Source organism: Rattus norvegicus, chromosome 14 (genome assembly GCF_036323735.1).
Source record: "Rattus norvegicus strain BN/NHsdMcwi chromosome 14, GRCr8, whole genome shotgun sequence".
NCBI classification, from domain to species: Eukaryota; Metazoa; Chordata; class Mammalia; order Rodentia; family Muridae; genus Rattus; species Rattus norvegicus.
In genome coordinates, this window is record NC_086032.1 from 85,595,109 (window position 1) to 85,617,401 (window position 22,293).

The following is a 22,293-nucleotide window of genomic DNA, read 5'->3' on the forward strand; positions in this document are numbered from 1 at the left end:
ACTGAGCCCCTCCTGGAGAGGGCAGAGAGCCCGGGGCATAATAAAATATAACTGGTGTTATACTTACTATGTGTGCCTACCCTCTTGCTTGTGACAGTAACTCGGTGGCACAATGCTTGCCTAGCATGAACAGGCCGTGGGTTAGTTCACAGCCCTGCAAAGGAGAGAAAGTGGAAGACTTGGGAAGGTGGCATGAACCTGTGGTCCAGCTACCCCTGCTGACTGGGCCAGGAGTTCGAGGCCAGCCTGGCAACAAAACGAGATCTCGTCTGTTAAAAGAGGGGCAGTGGCAGTTAGGAAAGCAATATAGCTTAGGGCATTTGCCTAGCATGCTTAAACCCTGGGTTCAATCGGGTACTATAACAGAAAAAATAATTCATTCTTCTGGATGAATTAATTTTTAAATAATCTAAAAAACAAATTGTAGGTAGATGCCTGTACTCCCAGAATTTAGGAGACTGATGTAGGATGATCACTGTAAATCTGAGGCTAGCCAGAGAGCTATGTAGTGAGTTTTCCAGGACAGCCATGGCTTCAAAACAAGATTCCGCCCCAAAGAAAAGCAAAAGGTAATACAAATAACGGGGAAAAAAAATGGGTCTGGAGAGACGGGTCAGTGGCATGGTTCTCAGCACCCCCGTGGCATCTCACAGCCCTGTAGCTCTGGTCCCAGGAAGTCCGACGCCCTCCTCTGGCCTACATGGACAATGTATGCACATGGTCTACAGACACACATTCAGGCAAAACAGTCACATGCGCAAAATAAAAATAAACTCTAAAAAACAGAACAGTGCTCTCCCAATAAAGCAAGCCCCCCACCCCCAAAGTCACAAGTGTCGATGAGAATGTAGAACAATCAGAACCGTCATCTGTTGCTGTCGGGAATGTAAAATGGCACAGCCACTGTGGAACGCCATTCTGCGGAACTTAGGGAAGTTACATTTATAATCACCATTCGACTCAGATTCCACCCTGGATGCTTGCTTAGGACTTCGGAAGATGTACCCATGTAAAAACCTGCACACAATTGTTCCAGCACCATTGTCCCAAAAGGCCAGCGCAAACACCCATTGACTGACCACCCATTGACTGATGGAGAGATAAACAAACAGGGTGTGTCTCCATGGCCTGGAGGTGATGGTAAGGTATTTGCTGTGTGAGCTTAACCACCTAAGTTTAATCCCTAGACCCTATGTAAAGGAGGAAGGAAAAAAACAGACTTCACAAAACTGTCCCCAGGCCTTCATACACAGGCTGGGCGTGTGTATGTATGTACACACACTCGCACAAAAGGTTTGCTGTGTAAACGAATGAACAAACCTAAAGGTACATTGTCGAGGATCTCTCCCCACCCCTTCCCCAACAAGGATTCTCTACAGCAGGGTTTCTCAACCTTCCTATGCTATACCCTTACAGTTCCCATGTTGCGGTGACCCCCAATGTCTTAGGGTTTTACTGCTGTGAACAGACACCATGACCAAAGTAACTTTTTAAAAAAAATTTTAAGAGGTTGGGGATTTAGCTCAGTGGTAGAGCACTTGCCTAGCAAGCGCAAGGCCCTGGAGCCCTGGGTTCGGTCCCCAGCTCTGAAAAAAAGAAAAAAAAATTTTTAAAAGACTTATTCCTTTTTTTTTTTTTTTTTTTTGGTTCTTTTTTTTCGGAGCTGGGGACCGAACCCAGAGCCTTGCGTTTGCTAGGCAAGCGCTCTACCACTGAGCTAAATCCCCAACCCCGACTTATTCCATTTAATTATATATGAGTACACTGTACCTGTCTTCAGACACACCAGAGGATGGCATTGGATCCCCAGTATAGATGACTGTGAGCCACCATATGGTTGCTGGGAATTGAACTCAGGACCTCTGGAAGAGCAGTCAGTGCTCTTAACCACTGAGCCATCTCTCCAGCCCCCAAGGTAACTCTCATAAGGACAAAATTTAATTCGGGGTGGCTTCCAGGTTCAGAGGTTCAGTCCATTATCATCAAGGTGGGAGCATGGGCAGCATCCAGGCAAGCCTGGTGCAGGACGAGCTGAAAGTTCTACATCTTCATCTGCAGGCCTCTAAGGGAAGACTGGATTCCAGGCAGCTAGAATAAGGGCCTCAGGCCCATGCCCACAAGTGATACACCCACTCCAACAAGGCCACACCTCCTAATAGTGCCACTCCCTGGACCAAGCATATACAAACCATCACAGCCAACTGATGATGGCTCAGCAGTTAATAGCACTGGCTGCTCTTCCAGGGGTCCTGAGTTCAAATCCCAACAACCACATGGTGGCTCACAACCATCTGTAATGGGATACAATGCCCTCTTCTGGTGTGTCTGAAGACAGTTACAGTGTATATATATGTGTGTGTGTGTTTAAAAAATTATTTTATTGCTACTTTATAACTGTAATTATGTTACTGTTATGTATCTTCTTTTTTCTTTTTTTCTTCTTTTTTCTTTTTTTCAGATCTGGGGACCCAACCCAGGGCCTCGCGCTTGCTAGGCAAGCGCTCTACCACTGAGCTAAATCCCCAACCCCTACTGTTATGTATCATAATGTAAAAATTTGATACGTGACCCCAAAGGGGTTGGGACCCACAGGTTAAGAACCTCTACTCTGGACTCTCCCAGAGCTTAAGAGCTGGGAATTTGGATCATGTAAACAGATACGGTTCATGGGTAATTCATGAAGAACAGGAGACACACTTAATGTCTAGGAGTGTTTAGAACCCAGTGACTGAAAGGAACCCTTTGGGGACAGAAGTGTAGCTCACTTGGTAGAATGCTCACCCGGCCTGCATGAAGCTCTGGGTTTGAGATCCCTACTGTGTCGACGGGTGTGCGTTGCTCACTATAAACCTAGCACTCCAGAGGTGTGAGCAGGAGGATCAGAAGTTCATGGCCATCCTCAGCTGTGTATGGAGTTCAAAGCTGGCCTGCACAACCTCAGACTGCGTCAAAAGAAAGTCCTGGGGCTGGAGAGATGGCTCGCGGCTAAGAGTGACACAGTTGCAAAGACCCAGAACTTGGTTCCCAGCACCTAATTCAGACCGCTCAAAAGAGCCTTAAAACTCTAGCTCTAGGGCATCTGCCCTCTTCTTGCCTCCACAGACACCAGACATGCATATGGTATAAACACACACGCTGGTGGTTGGGGATTTAGCTCAGAGGTAGAGCACTTGCCTAGCAAGCGCAAGGCCCTGGGTTCGATCCCCAGCTCCGAAAAAAAGAAAAGAAAAGAAAAAAAAAAAACACACACACACACACACACACGCACGCTGGGTGGGATCTTGTTTGTGATCACCTCTCCCTAAATCTCTTTATCCCCTTCCTTATTATCTTTCTGACAAGCTGGCTCACAGTGCAGCTGCCTCTGTTCCTTTGGATCTGTGAGGCTCCCTGTACATTTCATACTGCCTTCTTCTATTTTGAGAATTTATTTATTTTCTTTTTTTTTAAAAGATTTATTTATTATATTTATTATATAGAAGTACACTGTAGCTGTCTTCAGATACCAGAAGAGGGCATCAGATCTTATTACAGATGGTTATGAGCCACCATGTGGTTGCTGGGATTTGAACTCAGGACCTCTGGAAGAGCAGTCAATGCTCTTAACCACTGAGCCATCTCTCCAGCCCGAGAATTTATTTATTTTCAAACTCATGTTTTCAGCACTCTTTCCCACAGCCTTAATGGCTATGCTGAAGATCACAGTATTCTACCTGTTATGGTCTGACACCCCCACCCCCTGAAGAGCTGTGACCACTTTGTTCCACACCTGCCAAACTATTTCACATCGTTGCTATAACATGCTTGCCAGTCATCGACACAGAGAAGTGAACTTGGCTCAGATCAAGGACATGCTTGCTAACCACATTCCCTGTCTAGTTCTGTATGTCCTGTATGAGCTTTGCTAGTCTTAAGTAATTCCACAAAGCTTTATGTAGGACCCATCAAATCAAAGGTCAATATAAACTGGTATGTCTAAAATATCTTGAGCTGACCACTGGGCAGCACTTCCTATATCTGTGTATGAACTCACTGTGTTTTTTGTGGTTTTTTTTTTTCTTTATAAGCTGACAGGGAAAGATGTTTGTTGTCATAGTTCAGATAATTCTAACTACATCCCTATTGAGGTAAAATTAAAAAAGTGCCTGCCCTTGTTCCCGCAAGTTCCCACTCCGCGCGGGATCTGAACACTCTAGCTGTTTCTCTGTTACCACTTTTACACGCTGTCCCCTTGGCTTTGTTACCACGCCTGAGGCTCACATTGAGTCCCACAGGCCATGCTAACCCCAAGCATTCTATAGCCTTGCACGGCTCCCGGTCACAGACTCTGTTCATACTCCCAACTACCCAGTGAAGTCATTACTCAGAAAACTGGAACCCAACACCCAGACTCATGTGTTAAATGCTCAATGTACAATACGTCCACACAATTAACTTACAGCCAACTGATAAGGATATAAACTGCCCACCTAGATAAGATAGTCTGCTCATCTAATCACACAAAATCCTGTATGCAGTCATCCCTTAAGAATATTCATAACAACCTGTAGATGTGCAGAGAGAAATCTTAACATTCACCACCATGTCCTCTAGGCTGCTCCTCTCTCTCTCTCTCTCTCTCTCTCTCTCTCTCTCTCTCTCTCTCTCTCTCTCTCCAGGCTCCTCCTCCTCTAAAACTTCTCCCGCCCATCCTTCCTTCTCATCCAATGACAGGCCTCGTTCTATCCTATATCTGCCTTCACCTGCATAATAACATCAACCTACTCATCCCTAGTCTGACCAATATCATGGTGCACATTCAATAAATTATTCTTTTTTTTTTTTTTTTGGTTCTTTTTTTCGGAGCTGGGGACCGAACCCAGGGCCTTGCGCTTCCTAGGTAAGCGCTCTACCACTGAGCTAAATCCCCAGCCCCAAATTATTCTTTCTTAACAGAGATTAGTGTTTATATGGTTTGTGTGGCGATTCCTGAACCCCAAAACTACTATTTTGCTGAGACGTTAGACACCCTTGCCTCCCAGATTCGTGCTGTTTTGGATTATCATGAAGTCACTAACCTTGGCAGAGAGGACATTCCTAGCAGGAGGAATGTGAAAATATGTGCACTATTTTTTTTTTTTCTGGAGCTGGGGACTGAACCCAGGGCTTTGCGCTTGCTAGGCAAGCGCTCTACCACTGAGCCAAATCCCCAACCCCTATGTGCACTATTATACAAACAAACCTTACGCCCACAGCAAGCGTCCTCTGTTTCAGGGTCGGGAAACCATGTCATACTGTCTGTCCCTTACATGGCCAAGCTGGACTCAGCATGTTCATGGAGGACGCTTCACTCAGACCATGGGCTCTACATCTAGTCTATCTCTGGGTTGGGGTCCTGAGATCTGAGATCTTGTCACCCACTTCAGACTGGGTCCTCAGGCCTCCTCTTTTACTTTACGTGGTCTCACAGTGTATTATCAGGGAATGCTGGGTAAGGTAACATTGGCCAAGGCAATGACAGCCACACTGGGTACAAATATAGCATCTTTATTTTGTGGCATTCTATATAAAGGTGGACAAATCCTAGCCTTTAGTACGGTCAAGACCAGGTGTCTAGAACTGTGCGGAGACCAGGCTAGGCTGGCTTGAGCTTGCTCAGTGGCTTGGCCAGAGGAGGGTAAAGGTACTGCGGCTGCATTGGAAATCTGGCTCAGTCTGCTCTGGCCTGGGCTCTACGGAAATGAGGCGCCGGGCACCACGCTGGCTCAGTGGGATACAGTCAGAGACACGGATCTCCAGGGTTCGTCCCTCCCTGCAACAGGAAGATTAGAGGGTCAGAGTGGTAGAGCTCTGTCTGCCCACGTCCCAAATGACCCCAGACTCACCCCTGGCAGTGTGAAACCAGCATGCCCACCAGCTCCCCAATTCGATTGTCTAGGGGTGGCTGGGAACGGTGTAGACACACTACAAGATCATCATGGCCTTGGGCGTGTAGCACCACCAGCTGGTCCCGTCCACTGGTCACACTCAGCCCTGTCACCTGAGACGACAGCTTGGGGTCAGGGTCACATCAAGCCAACCACTTCCTTCCCGGAAGACTTTCCTGAGCACCCCCTGGGCAGCACTGCCCTTGGCAGAGCGTCCGCTCCGGTGTCCAGCCACCCACCTGCCGTCCTCGCCTCTCTGAGCCCCGCTGACTGAGGGGAAGATTGGCATGACACCATGCAACAGCAGTGTGCGCCATGAGAGACAAGTTCAGATTCTTGTTGGAGTGTGCTGCTGGGGCTGACGCTTGGTTTATTATGCTTTGGGGACATTTTTATTGCCATACTGGCATGTAGCTACTGTACCACATAGGGTGATATCTGTGGTCCTTTGACTCTCACAGCAATGAAGTCACCAAGGGTGGGAGACCCAGACATAACACGGCCTGATCCCCGCCCCCAGCTACTCCTCACCCTGTGAGAAAAAAAATATTGGGAACAAAACTGCCCATGCAAAGGGGACCAAATAACCATAGAGCCAGGCAAAGGAGGGGACAGGATCCCACAGGAGGTGGCTGAAAGCTATGGTAAGGGCTCAGATCTACACAGGCAAGAGGCCCTCTAAAAAAATAACAAAGGCAGAGAAAGGGACCATTTGGCTTGGCTGAAACACGAAGGTATGGGGGTGGGGGTGGGAGGTGGGGGTGGGGAGGGGTCGAGGTACTTGAGAGAGAAAGACACTGTAGGGTTTTCAGAGGGGTGCTGACTGCCATCCTTTGGCTAAGGATAACCTGGTCTATCAATCCCTAGCAAACCATGAAGAGGAGGGGAGGGCTCCCAGGGCCCTCATAGACACGCCACAGGGGATATAGTATGTCCACAGTGCTCACCGCATCCAGAGGCACAGCCCGCATCACCCGGTACTGTCGTCCAGGTTCCAGCTTGTAGAGATGCCGGTCTGTGAGCAGAAGGGCCCGGTCCCGGCGCTTGCGGAATCGATTCACCTGCGGAAAAGCCGCCTGAGCCCAGGCTGGTACTCCCCATCCTTCTCCAGGCCCATCTAATCCTCCCTCTCTGTTTTTTTTCCTCGCGGGCTGACCAAGGATGGCCGTTTCTAGAGTATCAGAAGCAACCAGACCTAGGCAGAGGCTGTCTCAGGTCTCCCTGCTGAGTCCCTCCAGTCTTTGTCCCCCATGACCTCCAGGCCAAGTACCGACCTTGCGCACGTGGCTGGAGAAAAGCACGGTTCCGAAGCCATCCTTCTCCCGAAGTGCCTTTAGCTGCTCAGCGAACAGATGGGAAGCTGTGGGGTTGTCAGTGTCCTGAGGACAGAGCATGGAAGACGGATGTGTGGGAGGGGCTTGGGGTCATGCTTGATTGACAGAAACTCTCGGCCAAACACCACCACTGTCCTTCACCGTGGGGAGCCCCAATCGAGGCCCTGTACATAAATAAGCAGCTGGGCACATGGCTTCTCTGAGAGCAAAGGGCACAGAACTGTTTTGACAGTCTAGCCACCTCCTTTTCCTGTGTACTAGCCTGGCTGGCCTGGCCCATATATGTAGTTGTAGAGAAAGCCTTCAGAAGGCGAGAGTGCCTTGCATGTCTCACCCAGCCACATAGAGACCCAGGATGGTGTGTGTCATAGTCAGCATCGGTTGTCAACCTGACACACCCAGGAAGAGGGAAAGTCAATGAAGGAATTGTCCCCTCCAGATTGGACTGTAGCCATGTCTATGTGGCATTTTCTTGGTTGCTAACTGATGTAGGAAGACCATGTCCACTGTGGGCGGTGTTATCCCTAGGCAGGAGGGCCTGGGATGCTGAAAATGATATCTGAGTAGGCCAGAGAGAGTGAGCCAGTAAGCGGTATTCTTCTATGGTTTCTGCTTCAGACCCTGCCCTGGTTTTCTATTTTTGCTTCCCTGGATGATGCTCTGTAATCTGTAAACTGAAATGAAACTTCTCTCTGAGATGTTTTTGGACACAGTATTTATCACAGCAACAGAAATCAAGCTACGAGAGATAGCAAACTTACAGCAGCCAATTGAGAGTGAAGGGAGCAAGGCAGCAGATGTATTGAAGTATTGGTGTGTGTGTGTGTGTGTATGTGTGTTTTGTGTGTGTGTGTTTGTGTGTGTGTATCTCTGTGTGTATGCATACATATGTATGTGTTTGTGCCTGATGGGGCACTATAATTGAGAATATGAGGAGCTGGGCTGGAGAGATGGCTCAGCCATTAAAGGGTAGGCTCACAACCAGAAATATAAGAGAATATGAGGGGCAGCTATACCTGAGAACACAGGACTCTCAGGGGTCAGGGACTGCTCTGCAGACTCTAGGAATCGATATGGTTTAAAAAAAAAAAAAAGCCCAAAACCTGAAGCATGAACTCTTAGGACAGGACCAAGAAGAGGGTTCCACAGGCCAGGCAACCCCGGGATAGACAGAATAGCTGGTAAGACCCACAGCAGTGCCAAGTCTCAGCACCCCCATTGTCCTGGACCTGAGTAATACTCACAGAGGACAGGTAGTCTCGGGCCCAGGCCCTCTGGCAGCCCCAGTCCTGCCTCAATCCTTGCAAGGCCCCCATAGCAGCCACCTTGGCCTTGATCTGGGTCATGTCTGAAGGAGGGATGTTCTTCACTAACTGCCGTGCCCGCCACCTTGAAGAGGACAGAGATCAGAAGGTGCCTGTCTCGTTGATCCCTTCTCCAGCCCTTTCCCCTAAAGGGTCATTTCTGAAGCCGATGTTGACTGCCCGTTGGGTCCCAATCCCTGCCTACCTCTCTGACCTTGGCTCTTTGTACCCAGTGTTTGCACCTAGGAGACAGCCTCTAAACCCATAGCCATCAAACACCTCCTGATCCGACACTTGCTTTGTGTTCTCTTTCTGGAGAACTTCAACTCAGACTTCAAGGTCCACACCAGCATGGAGTCCTCATTTCCCAGTTTTGACTAGCTAGTTTCCCTTGTGAAGACTTTGACACTGGCCCAGCTCAGTGCCGGGACAGTCATGGCACATGGATGGCCAGTTAATGTCACTCAGTCCTATCTCCCTGCTGATTAAGAGTGGGGATTCGGTGATGTGTCTCCCAGTCGGGCTCAAGCATTCAAAGGACGTTGGCTGGATGGGAAACCGTATGGTGGGCTGAGCATGGTACCTGCTGAAGAGAATATGGCAAGTATCCTGGAACGGCTGCAGCACAGCGGGTGGTGTTGGCCACACAAGGTCACGGCCATAGAGTGGGGGCTGCCGTGCAGCCTGGAACCGTCGCTGTAGTTCAATCAGGTGAGCGCGTACTTTGTGCCTCCGGAACCAGCCCATGATGGTGTAGATGGCCCTCAGTCGCCTGCAGCGCCACCTGGCCAGGGTGCCCCGCCAAGCCTAGATGGAACACAGGGAATAGACACGGGGTCATCACTAGCAAGGCGCTAGCCTCCTGATTCTAGGTTGGCCCTTGATCTTTCCTGAGTCTTGTCTCCCGGAAGGCTGGCTATCATGCCTTCTGCTCTTTAGAGCCAATTCTGTCCAGAGGCTTGTTCTTGGGTAGGCATATGGCCCTGAAGGACAGACAAACTGCTCAGTAGTCTGTAGTCTCTCAGAAAAGAGGAGCTCATCTATCCCAGGCTGGCACTTGTAGATGCCCTGGGAAGAAAGCTTGTGTGGGGGCTGGGGATTTAGCTCAGTGGTAGAGCGCTTACCTAGGAAGCGCAAGGCCCTGGGTTCGGTCCCCAGCTCCGAAAAAAAGAACCAAAAAAAAAAAAAAAAAAAAAAAAAAAAAAAAAGAAAGCTTGTGTGGGAGAGAGGAGAGAGGGGATAGAGATTTTCTCCATGGCTCCTGGAGACAGAGGGACATCCCCAGAATGTGACCGTCAGGAACATCCTACAAAGCAAATAGCCAGGGACCCACACGTGACTTCAAAATATCAGGAACACCATCAGGAGTGGGAGAGGAGAGGCACATTCTGCACGATCTGTGTGAACACCTGTCCCCACCCTCTCCTCGCACCTTCTGCAGCAGTAACACAATGATAGGAATCAGGTGAGCTCGGCTCTGCTCCAGAGTGACCAGCGTCCTTGGGGATCGGATGAACAGCTTGCTGTGACCAAAGGCCACATCCCCTTGTAGCCCATGCTGCTCCAGAAGGGCGCTCACCGCCTCCCTGTCAGAGCCCAGCAGGTGGTTGGGCCATGTGTACTCACAGGTCATCTTGTACCTACAAGACACGATGGTGGGTACTTGGCATCAGGAAGGACACACGAGTCCCCCTCCCTGGCCAGCCCTGGGAAGAATGTAGAGGTACTAGGAATTCTCGGAGCTAAAATCATGCCAGTATGCTTCTGGGACAGCTATGGCATGGTGGGCAAACCCTCGCCACGTTTCTCCCTATGCCTGCTGCTTGTGCCCTCACATTTAACCTTGCACATGTACATGTCTTCCCCAGATTTTCTCACAGACATTTTGGTGCCTTGGGGCTGGACCTGCACTGGCTCTAACCTGCGTTATGATGCAAGACGTTATTTAGTCTCTCTGTTCCTATCCCCTAAGTTCCACACAGAAGCCATGGCTCCCATTGTAACGGGTGTGGGAGCTTGTACCTGAGCAGGAACCGAGGGTAGGGCTGCCGGGAAGCAAAGCCAGCCCTGCGGACCCTCACATTCTCCAGTAATCCCAGGTACTCGACCTGGTGACGACAGTGGGCTTCATCGAGTCGTCCGGGTACCTTGTCTTCGTTGGGTTTTATGCAGCGGACATAGAAGGGCTCCTATAGGAACAGAGGATGCTTAGAGGCCTAAGCTAGCCATTTCTGTGGGTCCTGACTCAAGGAACCAGGGCTCAGTGTCTGGGATAGCAGAGTTGGGACAAGCGAAATCACAGCAGAACAAGGGTCCCAGAGGCCTGGAACCTAACCAGAACTCAGAGCTGGGTCTGTCCAGGAAGGAGATAGGAGCCCCTCCACCCCCACTTTATCCCATCCTCCCAGAGAGGTTGCCATTTCTGGATGCTCTGTGGTTAACACACCCTTCCATACCCTCCCCACCAATTGCTTCTCGGACTTTTGGCCCAAAGTTCCTCAAGAAAGCTTAGTGTCAATCTCCTGCCTGTGTAACCCCCAGCTTACCTGCAAGGCAATGAGCTAGGGGTATCTGGTTTCAAAGCCTGCCATTGCTCTGTCTCCAGTGGGGCAGACAGGGTTCAAGCAGAGAGAACAAGAATGCCCCTCCATGATGTGTGCCCGGGGCACGGAGAAGGGTTTGAAAGATCATACCTTGGAGGCCAAGTTCTCCACCAGGGCAATCATGGAATTCTTAAAGAGTGTGCCGGCTGTCAGGGGGCGCTTGGTCACTTCTGTGATGTCCTGTTGCCCGTCTGGCCACATGGCTCGCAAGGTGGGATCCATGCTGAAGACATATGCTGCTTTACCCAGATACCCTGGCAGGGTAAAGCCCACCTGACCCAATATGGCTACATAGTTTTAGTCTTGAACTTCAAGCTGTCTGTGAGTTAAGTAGGGATTAAACCCCAGAGTCCCTGCAGATTCCCAATCCTGGTCCAGCAAGCCATGCTCACCTATTGTTTTGTTTTTTTTTCAGACATTGCTTTTTTTTTTTTGTTCTTTTTTTTTTTTTTTTTCGGAGCTGGGGACCGAACCCAGAGCCTTGCGCTTCCTAGGTAAGCGCTCTACCACTGAGCTAAATCCCCAGCCCCCATGCTCACCTATTGTACAGCAGCCGTTTGAAGTCCTGGAAGAGAGAGTCTCTATTCTTGTCAATGAAGCCTTCCACAGAGTACCTGACCAATACCAGGGTAGGAGAGTAGATTAAGGGACAGGCTTCCAAGAAGGTCCCCACCTTCTGTCACCTATCTCTAATTTCCTGGCTCAGTTTCTTCCAGCCTGCTACCCTCTGCTGGGTCTCTCACATCTGCATTCTCCTTGTTACCTACACTTGTTCTCCTCAGATTAAGTTTTCCGTCCTGGAAAAGGACTCAGAGGCTAAGGCCCCAGGTCTGAAGCCAGGCGTCCCAGCACCAAGTCCTACATTTTCCACATGTGCACTGGGTGGCTTTGGAAGAGCCATGCAATTTCTGTGCTCCTCCATGTACATTAAAGACTTGAACCAAGGGGCTGGAGAGATGACTCAGTGGTTAAGAGTGCTGACTGCTCTTCCAGAGGTCCTGAGTTCAATTTCCAGCAACTACATGGTGACTCATAACCATCTGTAATGGGATTCAATGTCCTCTTCTGGGGTGTCTGACGGTGTACTCACATACATAAAATAAATAAATTAATTTAAAAAGTACTTGAACCGAGTCTACTGAGTTTCTACAAATACCAGCAATTACAGTTATGATGAACTTCAACCTTGTGACATAGACATGGGAGCCCCAGAATGATTATTTGGTTCTTGGACTACTAGAAAGTTTATTGATAAATATTGATTGGTTCTGTTTGTAGCACTAGTGAAGACCAAAGGCATGGGTTACTGGGAACAGGTATATGATTGTCTATTTTCTCTCCTTGGGAAGCTTATATCAAACACTGTATTTCTCCGAGTTGCCTCAAATCCACTTTAGAGAGGAACGAGGAGGGGTAAATTATTAGTTGTCATGACAACTCCAGAAGGAAAATCTAGGCTTCGATGCTCAGAGGCGGTGTGCTGGGTAGTTTCTGACAACTTGAAACAAGTTGTCTGAGAATTGGGAACCTCAATTAAGAAAATGCCTCCATTAGATTGTAGGCGAGTCTGTGGGATGTTTTCTGTTTCATAATCTCTAAAAGATTCATCTGTTTATTTTTATTTCATGGGTATGGGTGTGTCTATGAGTGTCTATGGGACCATAGAGACCAGAAGAAGGCGTCAGATCCCCTAAGACTAGAGTTACAGACAGCTCTAAGCTGTAGTGTAGGTTCTGGGAATTAAACCCAAGTTCTCTAGAAGGGCAGACAGTGCTCCTAAGCCCCCAGCCATCTCTCCAACCCTGGGACATTTTCTTGACTGATGTGATAGAGCACAGACCGCTGTGAGCAGAACCATCCCTGGGAAGGTGGTCCTGGGTTCCGTAAGAAAGCAGGCTGAGGGAGCCAAGGTAAGAAAGCACCAAGCATCATTTCTCCATGGCCTGTGCTTCAGTCCTGCCCCTATTGCCCTCCGTGATGAGCTGCAAATGCGTTATGCGACTGAAATAAACCTTTTGCTCCCAAAGTTGCTTTTGGTCATCGTCTTTATCATAGCAATAGAAAGCAAACTAGGACAGGTGTCTGGGGACTGCGGTGAGCCCTCACCTGGGGACTAATCAATGCAGGATCTTAACCAGGACATGGTGGTACACATCCATAATCCCAACTGGAAGGCTGAGGCGGGGGAACGGCAGGCTCTGGGTCAGACTGGGCTGTGTAGTCACAACGTAGGTAGAATATATAAGGGCTGGAGGCAGCTCACCAGTACAGCGCTTGCCTACCATGCACACAGCGCGCCAAGTTTGATCTTCAGAGCCAAAAAAGAAAGAAGAAATAAAGGAAGTAAGGAAGGGGAAGGGAAGGGAAGGGAAGAAGGAAGGAAAAAGAAGAAAGAGAAGAAAAAAGGGGGGGAAGGAAATGCAGGATTCTGGCTTTCTGGGATTCACTTTTCAACTTGAAAGTCCTTCAAATAACAGGGATAGAGCAGGGCTCAGGAGTGGATATTTTGCTATTAGTTTTTCTGTTGTTCTTGTTAACAGAGTCTCTCATTATGTAGCCCTGGCTGTCCTGGAAGTCATTATGTAAAGCAGGATGCCCTTGAACTTACAGACATCTGCCTCCTTTTGCCTTCCAAGTGCTGGGATTAAGGTGTATGCCACCATGCCTGGTTTGACCTGCGTATTTTTTTTTAAGAGTTATGTATGTATATGAGGAGTACACTGTCGCTGTCTTCAGACACACCAGAATAGGACATCGGATCCCATTACAGATGGTTGTGAGCCACCATGTGGTTGCTGGGAATTGAACTCTGGAAGAGCAGTCAGTGCTCTTAACCTCTGAGTCATCTCTCCAGCCCCTGACCTGAGTATTTTAAAAGAACTTCTAGATGCATACAGATGGGGCGAAACATAAAATTTTGTCCTGTATCTATGCTTCCTGGGACTTTGGGTGGGACTTACGTGACATCCCCTGCATAGTGTTTGATCTGGAAGTCTCGGCCAAACTCCATGGTCTTGTCCGTAGGGCAAAGCTATGGGACAGACCAGGGTAAGACACAGACGATGGGAGTAACCTTGTAGTTTACACAAAGGGACAATCCCACGATCACCTTTGCTGGACAGAGGTGACTGTGACTTTAGTGCTATCAGGCTAAGTTGGCCAAGAACCCCATGAGGCCTGAGCGTCGGAACTCCTCCGTGTGTCCCACCCGCCCTCTGTGCTGCCCTAACATGGGGGACAGCGAGAACACCTGGCGGCTGGAATAGTGTGGGTGGTGGCGGTGGTGTGTGTCCAGGGTCTGCAGGAAGATCCGGTCAGTGATGGGGCCTGCCGTGCTGCAGGCTTCATCTAGTACAGCCAGGATGCCTCGGCGGGGCTGCTCTACAAGTTCCACAATGGTGGCGTTGTTGAAGTACTCGATCTGAAGTGGAGACGGCCAGAAGGGAGGCCCTAGAGAACCTTCCAACACCAGCCAGTCATGTCCCCCCTGCACGAAGCTGGCTTAGCACCCTCAGGTCACACGAGGCTCCTAAGGCCCCCTCCCTGACTGCCGCCAGCTCCCCTCTTCCCCCAGCCCAGGTACTCACGCTCTGCCAGGTGATGCCTTCTCGCTCATACTCCTCCTGCTCTTGCTTCAGAATCAGCTGGATAAAGAGCTGCTGGAGCTTCTCATTGCAGTAGTTGATACAGAACTGCTCAAAGCTGGGGGGTAGGGCGGGGCCTTAGAGGGGTTTTCACTCTCTGGGAGGGAGGTAGTGATGGGCAGCTGCCTTTCTCCTGCCCTCTGCACTGTGGGGTCTGAACTCTCTGCCCTACCACCCCTGCCCTAGAATGGACTTGGGAGCCACCATCCAGAGAAGCAGTGTGGTGGCACATGCCTTTAATCCCAGCACTCTGGAGGCAGAGGCAGACGGATCTCTGTGAGTTCAAGATCAGCCTGGTCTACAAAGCAAGTCCAGGACAGCCAGGACTCTGTTACATGGAGAATCCTGTCCCAAAAAACAAAAACAAACAAACAAAAAAAACCAAGCAAACAAAAAATGATAGGGGAGGTGAATGAGCCCCCAAATTTTGCTTGCCATCAAGTTCCCTAACTGGCTGGGGACACAGATAAGGCAAACTTAGAATACTCAAGGACTGGGGCTAGAGAGATGGCTCAGTGGTTAAGAGCCCCAACCGCTCTTCCAGAGGTCCTGAGTTCAATTCCCAGCAACCACGTGGTGGCTCACAACCATCTGTAAAGAGATCCGATGCCCTCTTCTGGTGTGTCTGAAGACAGCTACGGTGTACTTATATATAATAAATGAACAATTTTTTTTTAAAAAAAAAGAATGCTCAAGGACCAGCAGGAAAAGCCAAACATTTCTTCCTTCTAGACCAACCAAAGTTTCTGGTAGCCACGGTGGTTACAGGGTCAAAGGTACAGAAGGGGTTGATTGGTTTGCCTACCTGTTGACAGGGAATACTTCAAAGCCGTAGATGTCCAGCACCCCAATGACAGTGTCCTTGCCATCACGCCGAGGGTCCCGGTCCCGGGGTTCCATGATGCTGTTGATCTTGTTCACAACCCACTCAAACAGTCGCTGGTACATTGCCTGGAGCAGAGCACGGTGTTTTGTGCTACCAGCCCAATATTTCTGTCTTACTACCATGGCTTCTCCCTCCAACTCCTCTGAGAATACCTTTGCACAGGCGTCCCGGGCATAGCTGGCCTCAGCCACAGTGTGGCTCTTCTCAATGACCTCTCGGCCCCCTGAAGCCACTGTACGAGCCAGCAGGGTTCGCAGAACGAGGTCGCTGGGGGTGGCTGTCAGCTTGGCCACATATCCTACCAGGGCCTCGTCTGCCACTTCCAGGCCTCCTTTCTGTGGTCCATTTTCCTCTGTCTCCACAAATTCGATGTTTCCCTGGTGATGAAGGGACCATGAACAGGCTAGGCTCCATGTGTCCAGAGAGCCTAGCTCTCCTTTGGATGGAGAGAAGGAAGGAAGGCAGAAGGTGTGGGTATGGGAATCACAGCTTCCACTCAGACGGTCTACTAATCACTGTGGACTGCAGACGTGGCAGAGTTCTAAAGCCTTCAACTGGGGCCTCTCAAAGAGAACTGAAGCTGAAAGTTACTGAGGAATACTGAGGCCACAGTGCCAGAGGCTTGACTTTCAAGGCTCAGCTGTTAAGGAGCACAAGCTCTCCCAGACCCTTCCTGGGCATTGCCAACTTAGTCTCAGCAGAGGAGGGAGGCAGCTCAACTGGTATATCACTAGTGAGTCCAACCCCTCCCCTCTGGAGGTTCCCAGGCAGGGAGTTCACTCTCCCAGGTCTTCCAGGCCAAGCTCACCAGGTGCAATATGGCGGCTAGGATACGATGGATGGATTCTACCTCCTCGGGACTGAAGCCGATAATCTTCATGGCCTCCATCACTCCTTGGTGGCTCTTCTCATCACTACCCAAGGCCTAGGGGAGAAGGCGTTTACCACCCAGGCTAACGTGGACCCAGGAAACCTGCCCTTCACAGACCTCGGATCTCCATCTCTGGCACCTGCTCGCCCCATCCCTTCTCCTCCACGAATCCCTGTTCTTCCACCCCTGGTACTTGTTCATCCTGTATCTGGCCCGAGCCAATCACTGTCCAGTCCCTGAGTCTGGCTGAGACCTGTACCCCTTGCCCTCACATTGTGCACACCCATGTTGAGCCCAGCTCCCTGACGCGTGAAATTATACACAGCGGGATTTCTCTCCAGATGCAGCTCTTGCAGCTCTTGGTCCTCGCTGCCCCGAAGCAACTGAAGGGCACACAAGTTCTTTAGTTAGGACACCGAGTTTCAAGGACCCTCCTCTACCAATCCCATCCCCCAACAGAAACAGGATGACTCAGACACAGAACCTGTGGTCAAAGCTGACTGTGTCCCAGGGCACTCTCATGTACTCTGGGTGTCCTATGTAGAGGACATCTCTGGTCTCAAGGATCTCCCACCCTTTGGTGTCTGGGGTAAGGTATTATGTTTGGGATAGGGGTTAGGGGAATGAAGTCAGTGGTTGGGGGCAGGTTAGTGTGGGATAGAGAGGGGAAACTGGGGGTAGTGAGGAAGGGATGGAGGACGGGTCCAGCCTACTGCCCCTCCCTGCTTCTCCTGTTTGCTAACTCTCATCCCCTCTCCACTCAGAGAGGCTTACCTGGTAGAAAGCATGGAAGTTCCTCTCCCCCACATGCTGCTTGAGAACCCTAGACTGAGGCAAGAGGGAGAGTTGGATTCCAGACTGGGAGGATATCTGTATCAGGGGCCCCATCATGTGTTACCAGGCAGAAAGCAGCCTGGGACACAGGAACGCTGAAGCCCAGGGAAGAGCCACAAAGAACTCTTGTTTTCCTACCATTCGACATCAAGTCACTGTGTTCCCAATCCCCAGGTCTCTCATGGAGGGGAAGGGCGTCCGCAGCCAAGCTCCCCACCTTCTCTAGCAGGTAGCTGTGGATGTGTCCTCCAACAGGATCCCCCTTGAAGTCGAAGTTGATGTCCATGTACTTGCCAAAGCGGCTGGAGTTGTGGTTGCGGTTGGTGCGGGCATTGCCAAAGGCTTCCAGCACACAGGTAGACTTGAGAAGAACGTCCTTCACCCTGTGGACAGAGGCACTGTCTAAAAACAAAGCATCCCGGGATGGGCCAGGAAGCTGAGCTGACTCTGAGGGACTGAGTGGTCCACCTTGTTCAGAGTTTCCCTGGCGCTGAGATCTGGGAGGATCCAGCTTGCTGGTGTCACATGCATTGTCTGTGTAGCTCTGAGCCCAGAACAGGTGCTCAGCAAATGCTATGTGCTGTTTCTTGTGGCCATTCCCCGTGACTCATCTGTTTTGCAATAGATCTTTTGCTACAGATAGTAGTGATGACTGACATCCCTACTACTGTCCTGCAAGCCCCTACCACATCACTACAGAAGAGACAGGCTAAGACTTCTGCAGGGTCTGTATGGGGAATAGAGGACTGGACAGACCAGCCTATCTCCTGGATCAGGCAGCTGGAATTTGCCTGCCTGACCCTCTCACTAGGTTGCCAATTTCTCCAGACTTCTGCCGGCTCCCCCCAGATGTTCCCTGCCTTGCTTTGAGACACTTTTGACAACTCCCTGTTGATACCACCCCTTCCCCAATTGGCAGGGTACATACACCTTGGCTGGATCTCACCTCCTATATCTGAAAGGTCCTTGGTGTGGCTTTAGAACTCAGGGAGCAGCCTGGCGCCTTCCCAACAGAGAGTGACTTAAGCTGGCCTTTACTCTCTTTTTTTCTTCCTAGTCCAGGGCCCTTCTTCCCCTAGCAAAGAAGCTTCAACCCAGCTGGGACCCCTCAGTGCTCACCTCTCTACCTCAGCCCTCTGGCTTGGGTTGGTGACAGCAGCAATGTACTGCATGATGTGCTTGCTGGCTTCCGTCTTCCCTGCTCCACTCTCCCCTGCCGAGAAGATGGGAAATGATGGAACCAGCTGGGTTTGGTACCGCTGACCCAGATCCCTGTCCCAGTCCAACCCACAGATGTGGAAGCACCATCATCCACATTTATTAATGAAGGGTGTCTCTGGCAACCAGTTCATTGGGACAGGTACCTGAGATGACAATGCAGGTGTCCCTGGATCTGCGCTTCATTGCCTTGTAAGCAGCATTGGCCACGGCGTAAAGATGAGGTGGTCGCTCATAGAGCTCACGGCCCTGGTACTTGGCAATGGCCTCTGGCCCATACAATGGCAGTTCCTGGTAGGGGTTCACAGATACCAGCACCTCGCCAATGTAGGTATAGATACGGCCCTTCTCAAACCTGGGTATGGCAGAACAGAACAAGGCCTCTATAGTCACATCCATGAGAGGCCCACATGGCAGGCCTCAAGCAGTCCTCACTCCCTTCCAGAAAGAGAAGAGAAAAGGGGCCTCATTGACTTAAGACCCCTTGGTGCCATCCTGAGTAAGCACCCAGAGTAGTGCTCAGCACAGTGCAAAGGGTGTGGTCCACACTGCTCTCTGCCAGGATGCTCAGGTCTCTGGAACCAGGAGGATCCATTCCACAAAGGTGAAAAGAGTCCTGGGTCTTTCACAAGAATCAGGGCTGGTCCCAGGTGACCCCCTGCAGGGCAGTTGGGCGGAGACTGAGAAAAGGGCACTCTCCCAGAGAAGGGGGGCCTTGGTTGTTTCCTGTCTCAGAGTCTAGGCGGGACCAGATCCGGAAGGGGACTCACCCTGCCCCACCCAAATCATAGGGTGGTGATTTGCTGGTCTTCGCACCCCCCAGCCATGGCCACCACCCCTCTCCATCCCATCTCAACTCCTCCACCCTTCTGTTCACAAACCAAGTTACGAACAGGAGCCCAGGGCTGTGCCTCTCTTGGATTTCATGCTCTAGGAGGGGTCCTGGCCTGCCTACTCCTTGGGGCCCCAACAGTCCTGGGTGTGTAGGGCCCGCCCAACCCCAGGCAGGCCTCTTCAGGGTTCCTCTTTCTCTGCCCCTTCTGACAAGTTACTCCTAGGGACTACAAGTTGTGTGACGTGCACCCACTGTCCTCCTCTGCTAAGCACACAGAGCAGGGACAGCATGCTTGTGAGCCTGCTTTTCATGAGAATGAGGTAGATTAACAAAGCAAGGAACTCATTTCCTGGATAGTGCTGTCCATGTGTCAGCCTCGGGGCTCCATCTCTGTGCCCGGTGAGAGTCCTGGTCCTCAGTTGCTCTCTAAAGAGCTTCCCAGCACACACAGACCTCCCTCGGAGGTGGGCATGAAGTCCAGCCGCACAAAAGGCCATTTGTCATGCCCTGCTTCTAGCTCCTGGACCCCTCCTTGCCTTTTTCAGTGAGCCTGGGACCCCTCCCAGGAACAACTCGATTGTTGGGATTCTGGGGTGGAGCCCACTTCATTCTGGAGTTCCTTAAGGAAACTCAAGTCAGGTCCCACATGAGACCCAGAGAAGAAGCATCAGCAGGTACAGAGAGGAAATGCAGTATAGCTCCTGGTCCCCATGCCTTTGCCCATCTTTCTCAGAGGTTATCATGCTCTGGGCTTGTTAACCAGGGTGTGGTGAGAGGGAGTGGGCAGCTCCATTTCTGACAGCTGGTTACTTTCGGAGTGGCCATTATCTCCTGCAGATGCTATCATTTCAGCCTGTGTTGTCTAGGTATGTGTAGCCCTGTCCCCATTCCTGACGATGGGACCAGGGTACCTTCCGTGCTTCTGTCAGGTCGGCGTGGATGATGAGAAGGGAGGAAAGGAAGGAAGAAACCCAGCACCCTCCACCCCCATGTCATGTCTACCTGAGCTGTAGGTTCTTCATAAACTCCTCCATTGTTAGTTGGTCCAAAAGCACAAAGTCTGGTTTCCCATACTCAGGACCTTCTTCATCCTCCATCCTGCCCACTGGAAGCCTCCAGACCAGGACGCCAGAGCTTTCTGTACAGAGGTCAAGGGGAAGACAGAAAGGGGAGGCCCAGCACTGCCTAACTCCTGCAGAACTGTAGTAAAGTAGGAAGTGGGTTCTGCCGGGGGAGTTTGGCCCTGCCCACTTGCTACTCCCTTGCCTGGGTGCTTCAGGCACTGTTTCCTGCTCCCTGGCCCGCAAAGCCTGTGCCTAACGGTTTGTTCTGATGGGATCTTTATTGGCCTCCTCCAAGCTCTTTCCAAGCAAGGCATGGGGGTACGTACTTGTACTCCCAAGCACTCCAAAGATTATGGGCAGGCTGGGAATGTAACTCAGTTGGTAGAATGTTTGCCCAATGTTCACAGAGCCCTGGGTTCAATCTTCAGAGCACTATTAAAAACTGGGCACAGATGCCAGACATGGTGCCACAAGCCTTTAATCCTAGCACTTGAGAGGCAGAGGCAAGGGGATCTCTGTGAGTTCATGGCCAGCCTGGACTACAAAACTAGTTCAGGATAGCCAGGGCTGGTTACACTGAGAAAGTCTATCTCAAAAAACTAACTAACTAACTAACTAACTAACTAACTAACTAACTAACTAACAAAAACAAACAACTCTGGACATGGTAGTGCATGTCTGCAGTCCCAACATTTGGAGAAGGAGCACAAGTTCACAGTTGTACCTTACTGCAAGTTTGAGACCAGTCTGGACTATACCTTGTATCAGGAGAATTTGGAAGATAACAGGGTGTGGTGGCTCATGCCTTTAATCCTAGCACTCAGGAGGCAAAGACAGGCTGATCCCAGCCTGGTTTACAGAGTGATCTACAGGATAGCCTGGGCTACACAGAGAAACTCTGTCTCTTAAAAAAAAGGGGGGGGTGGTTGGGGATTTAGCTCAGTGGTAGAGCGCTTGCCTAGCAAATGCAAGGCCCTGGGTTCGGTCCCCAGCTCCGAAAAATAAAAAGGAGGTGGAGGTGGAGGTCGCTGAGGCAAAGGCAGGAGGGTTGTCATAAATTCAAGGCCCACATAGTCTACGTGAGTTGAAAGCCTGATATAGCAAGACTGTCTCAAAACAACAGAAGCCCCTACTTGCCACAAGATTTTTGAGGGTTGGTTTCCAACCTTGGCTGCACCTAATCTGCTTGCTCATAGAGACCCCCCTTTCCCTTGCCTCTTCTTCTCGTTCTTCTTTCCTCTATCTCTGTAGTCCAAGCTGGCCTCCTGCCTCAGCTCCCCCAAAGTAGCTAGGAATTGTACCAGGCCCAACAAAAGGGATAGTTCTTTTCAAATTTGAAACATCTATTTTGAAACATCTTTGTCCGCCTGTGTAAGTGCGCCACATGCATGCCGGGTGTCTGCAGAGGGCTAGAGGGCTGGACAGCTGTAAACTGTAGCCCTCTGGAGGAGCAGCCAGTGCTCTTAACTTCTGAGCCATCTCTCCAGCCCAACAGATATTTCTTGACCCCTTGTGGTTACCCAGCCACATATTTGCTGCCCCAGAGCTCAACATTAGCCAGGCGTGGGCACAATGGAGTTTAAACCATAGACTTCCTGCCTGACCCAGCAGATGTGGGGGCAGGCACTCAGCACCCTGCAATTTCTCACCACAGTTACAAGGGAGGGGAGGAGTGCACCGTGCAGCCCTCTAGTGGGCCACCCTTTGGTAGGACCCTCTTGCATACACTCTTTCATCCAGCCTCTGAGATAAGACCATTATCTCTTGGAGCTCTGGGCTCCAAGCTCTCATAGT

The 22,293-nt window shown here is 50.5% G+C and overlaps 1 protein-coding gene across 4 annotated transcripts; it reads right to left on the reverse strand.

Moving 5' to 3' along the window:
• Positions 1-5,510: 5,510 nt before the first annotated feature.
• Myo1g (myosin IG) lies at positions 5,511-20,652 on the reverse strand. 4 transcript variants are annotated; one of them, NM_001134843.1, is made up of 22 exons: positions 20,438-20,652; positions 18,747-18,955; positions 18,502-18,595; positions 17,600-17,765; positions 17,323-17,376; positions 16,830-16,931; positions 16,486-16,602; positions 15,830-16,054; positions 15,597-15,742; positions 14,735-14,849; positions 14,398-14,568; positions 14,108-14,178; positions 11,687-11,761; positions 11,238-11,370; positions 10,567-10,733; positions 9,977-10,184; positions 9,128-9,351; positions 8,485-8,629; positions 7,181-7,285; positions 6,854-6,967; positions 5,865-6,019; positions 5,511-5,791 (listed from the first exon to the last, which is right to left on the reverse strand). In NM_001134843.1, the coding sequence occupies exons 1-22, from the start codon at positions 20,530-20,532 to the stop codon at positions 5,635-5,637; spliced, it is 3,048 nt and encodes a 1,015-aa protein (NP_001128315.1). In that variant the 5' UTR covers positions 20,533-20,652; the 3' UTR covers positions 5,511-5,634. The 4 variants fall into 4 exon arrangements, with proteins under 4 accessions (NP_001128315.1, XP_006251280.1, XP_006251283.1 ...); XM_006251218.5 differs by having other exon boundaries at positions 16,821-16,931; positions 20,438-20,651; XM_006251221.5 differs by lacking the exons at positions 18,502-18,595; positions 18,747-18,955; positions 20,438-20,652 and having other exon boundaries at positions 16,832-16,931; positions 17,600-17,739.
• Between the last annotated feature and the right edge of the window lie 1,641 nt (positions 20,653-22,293).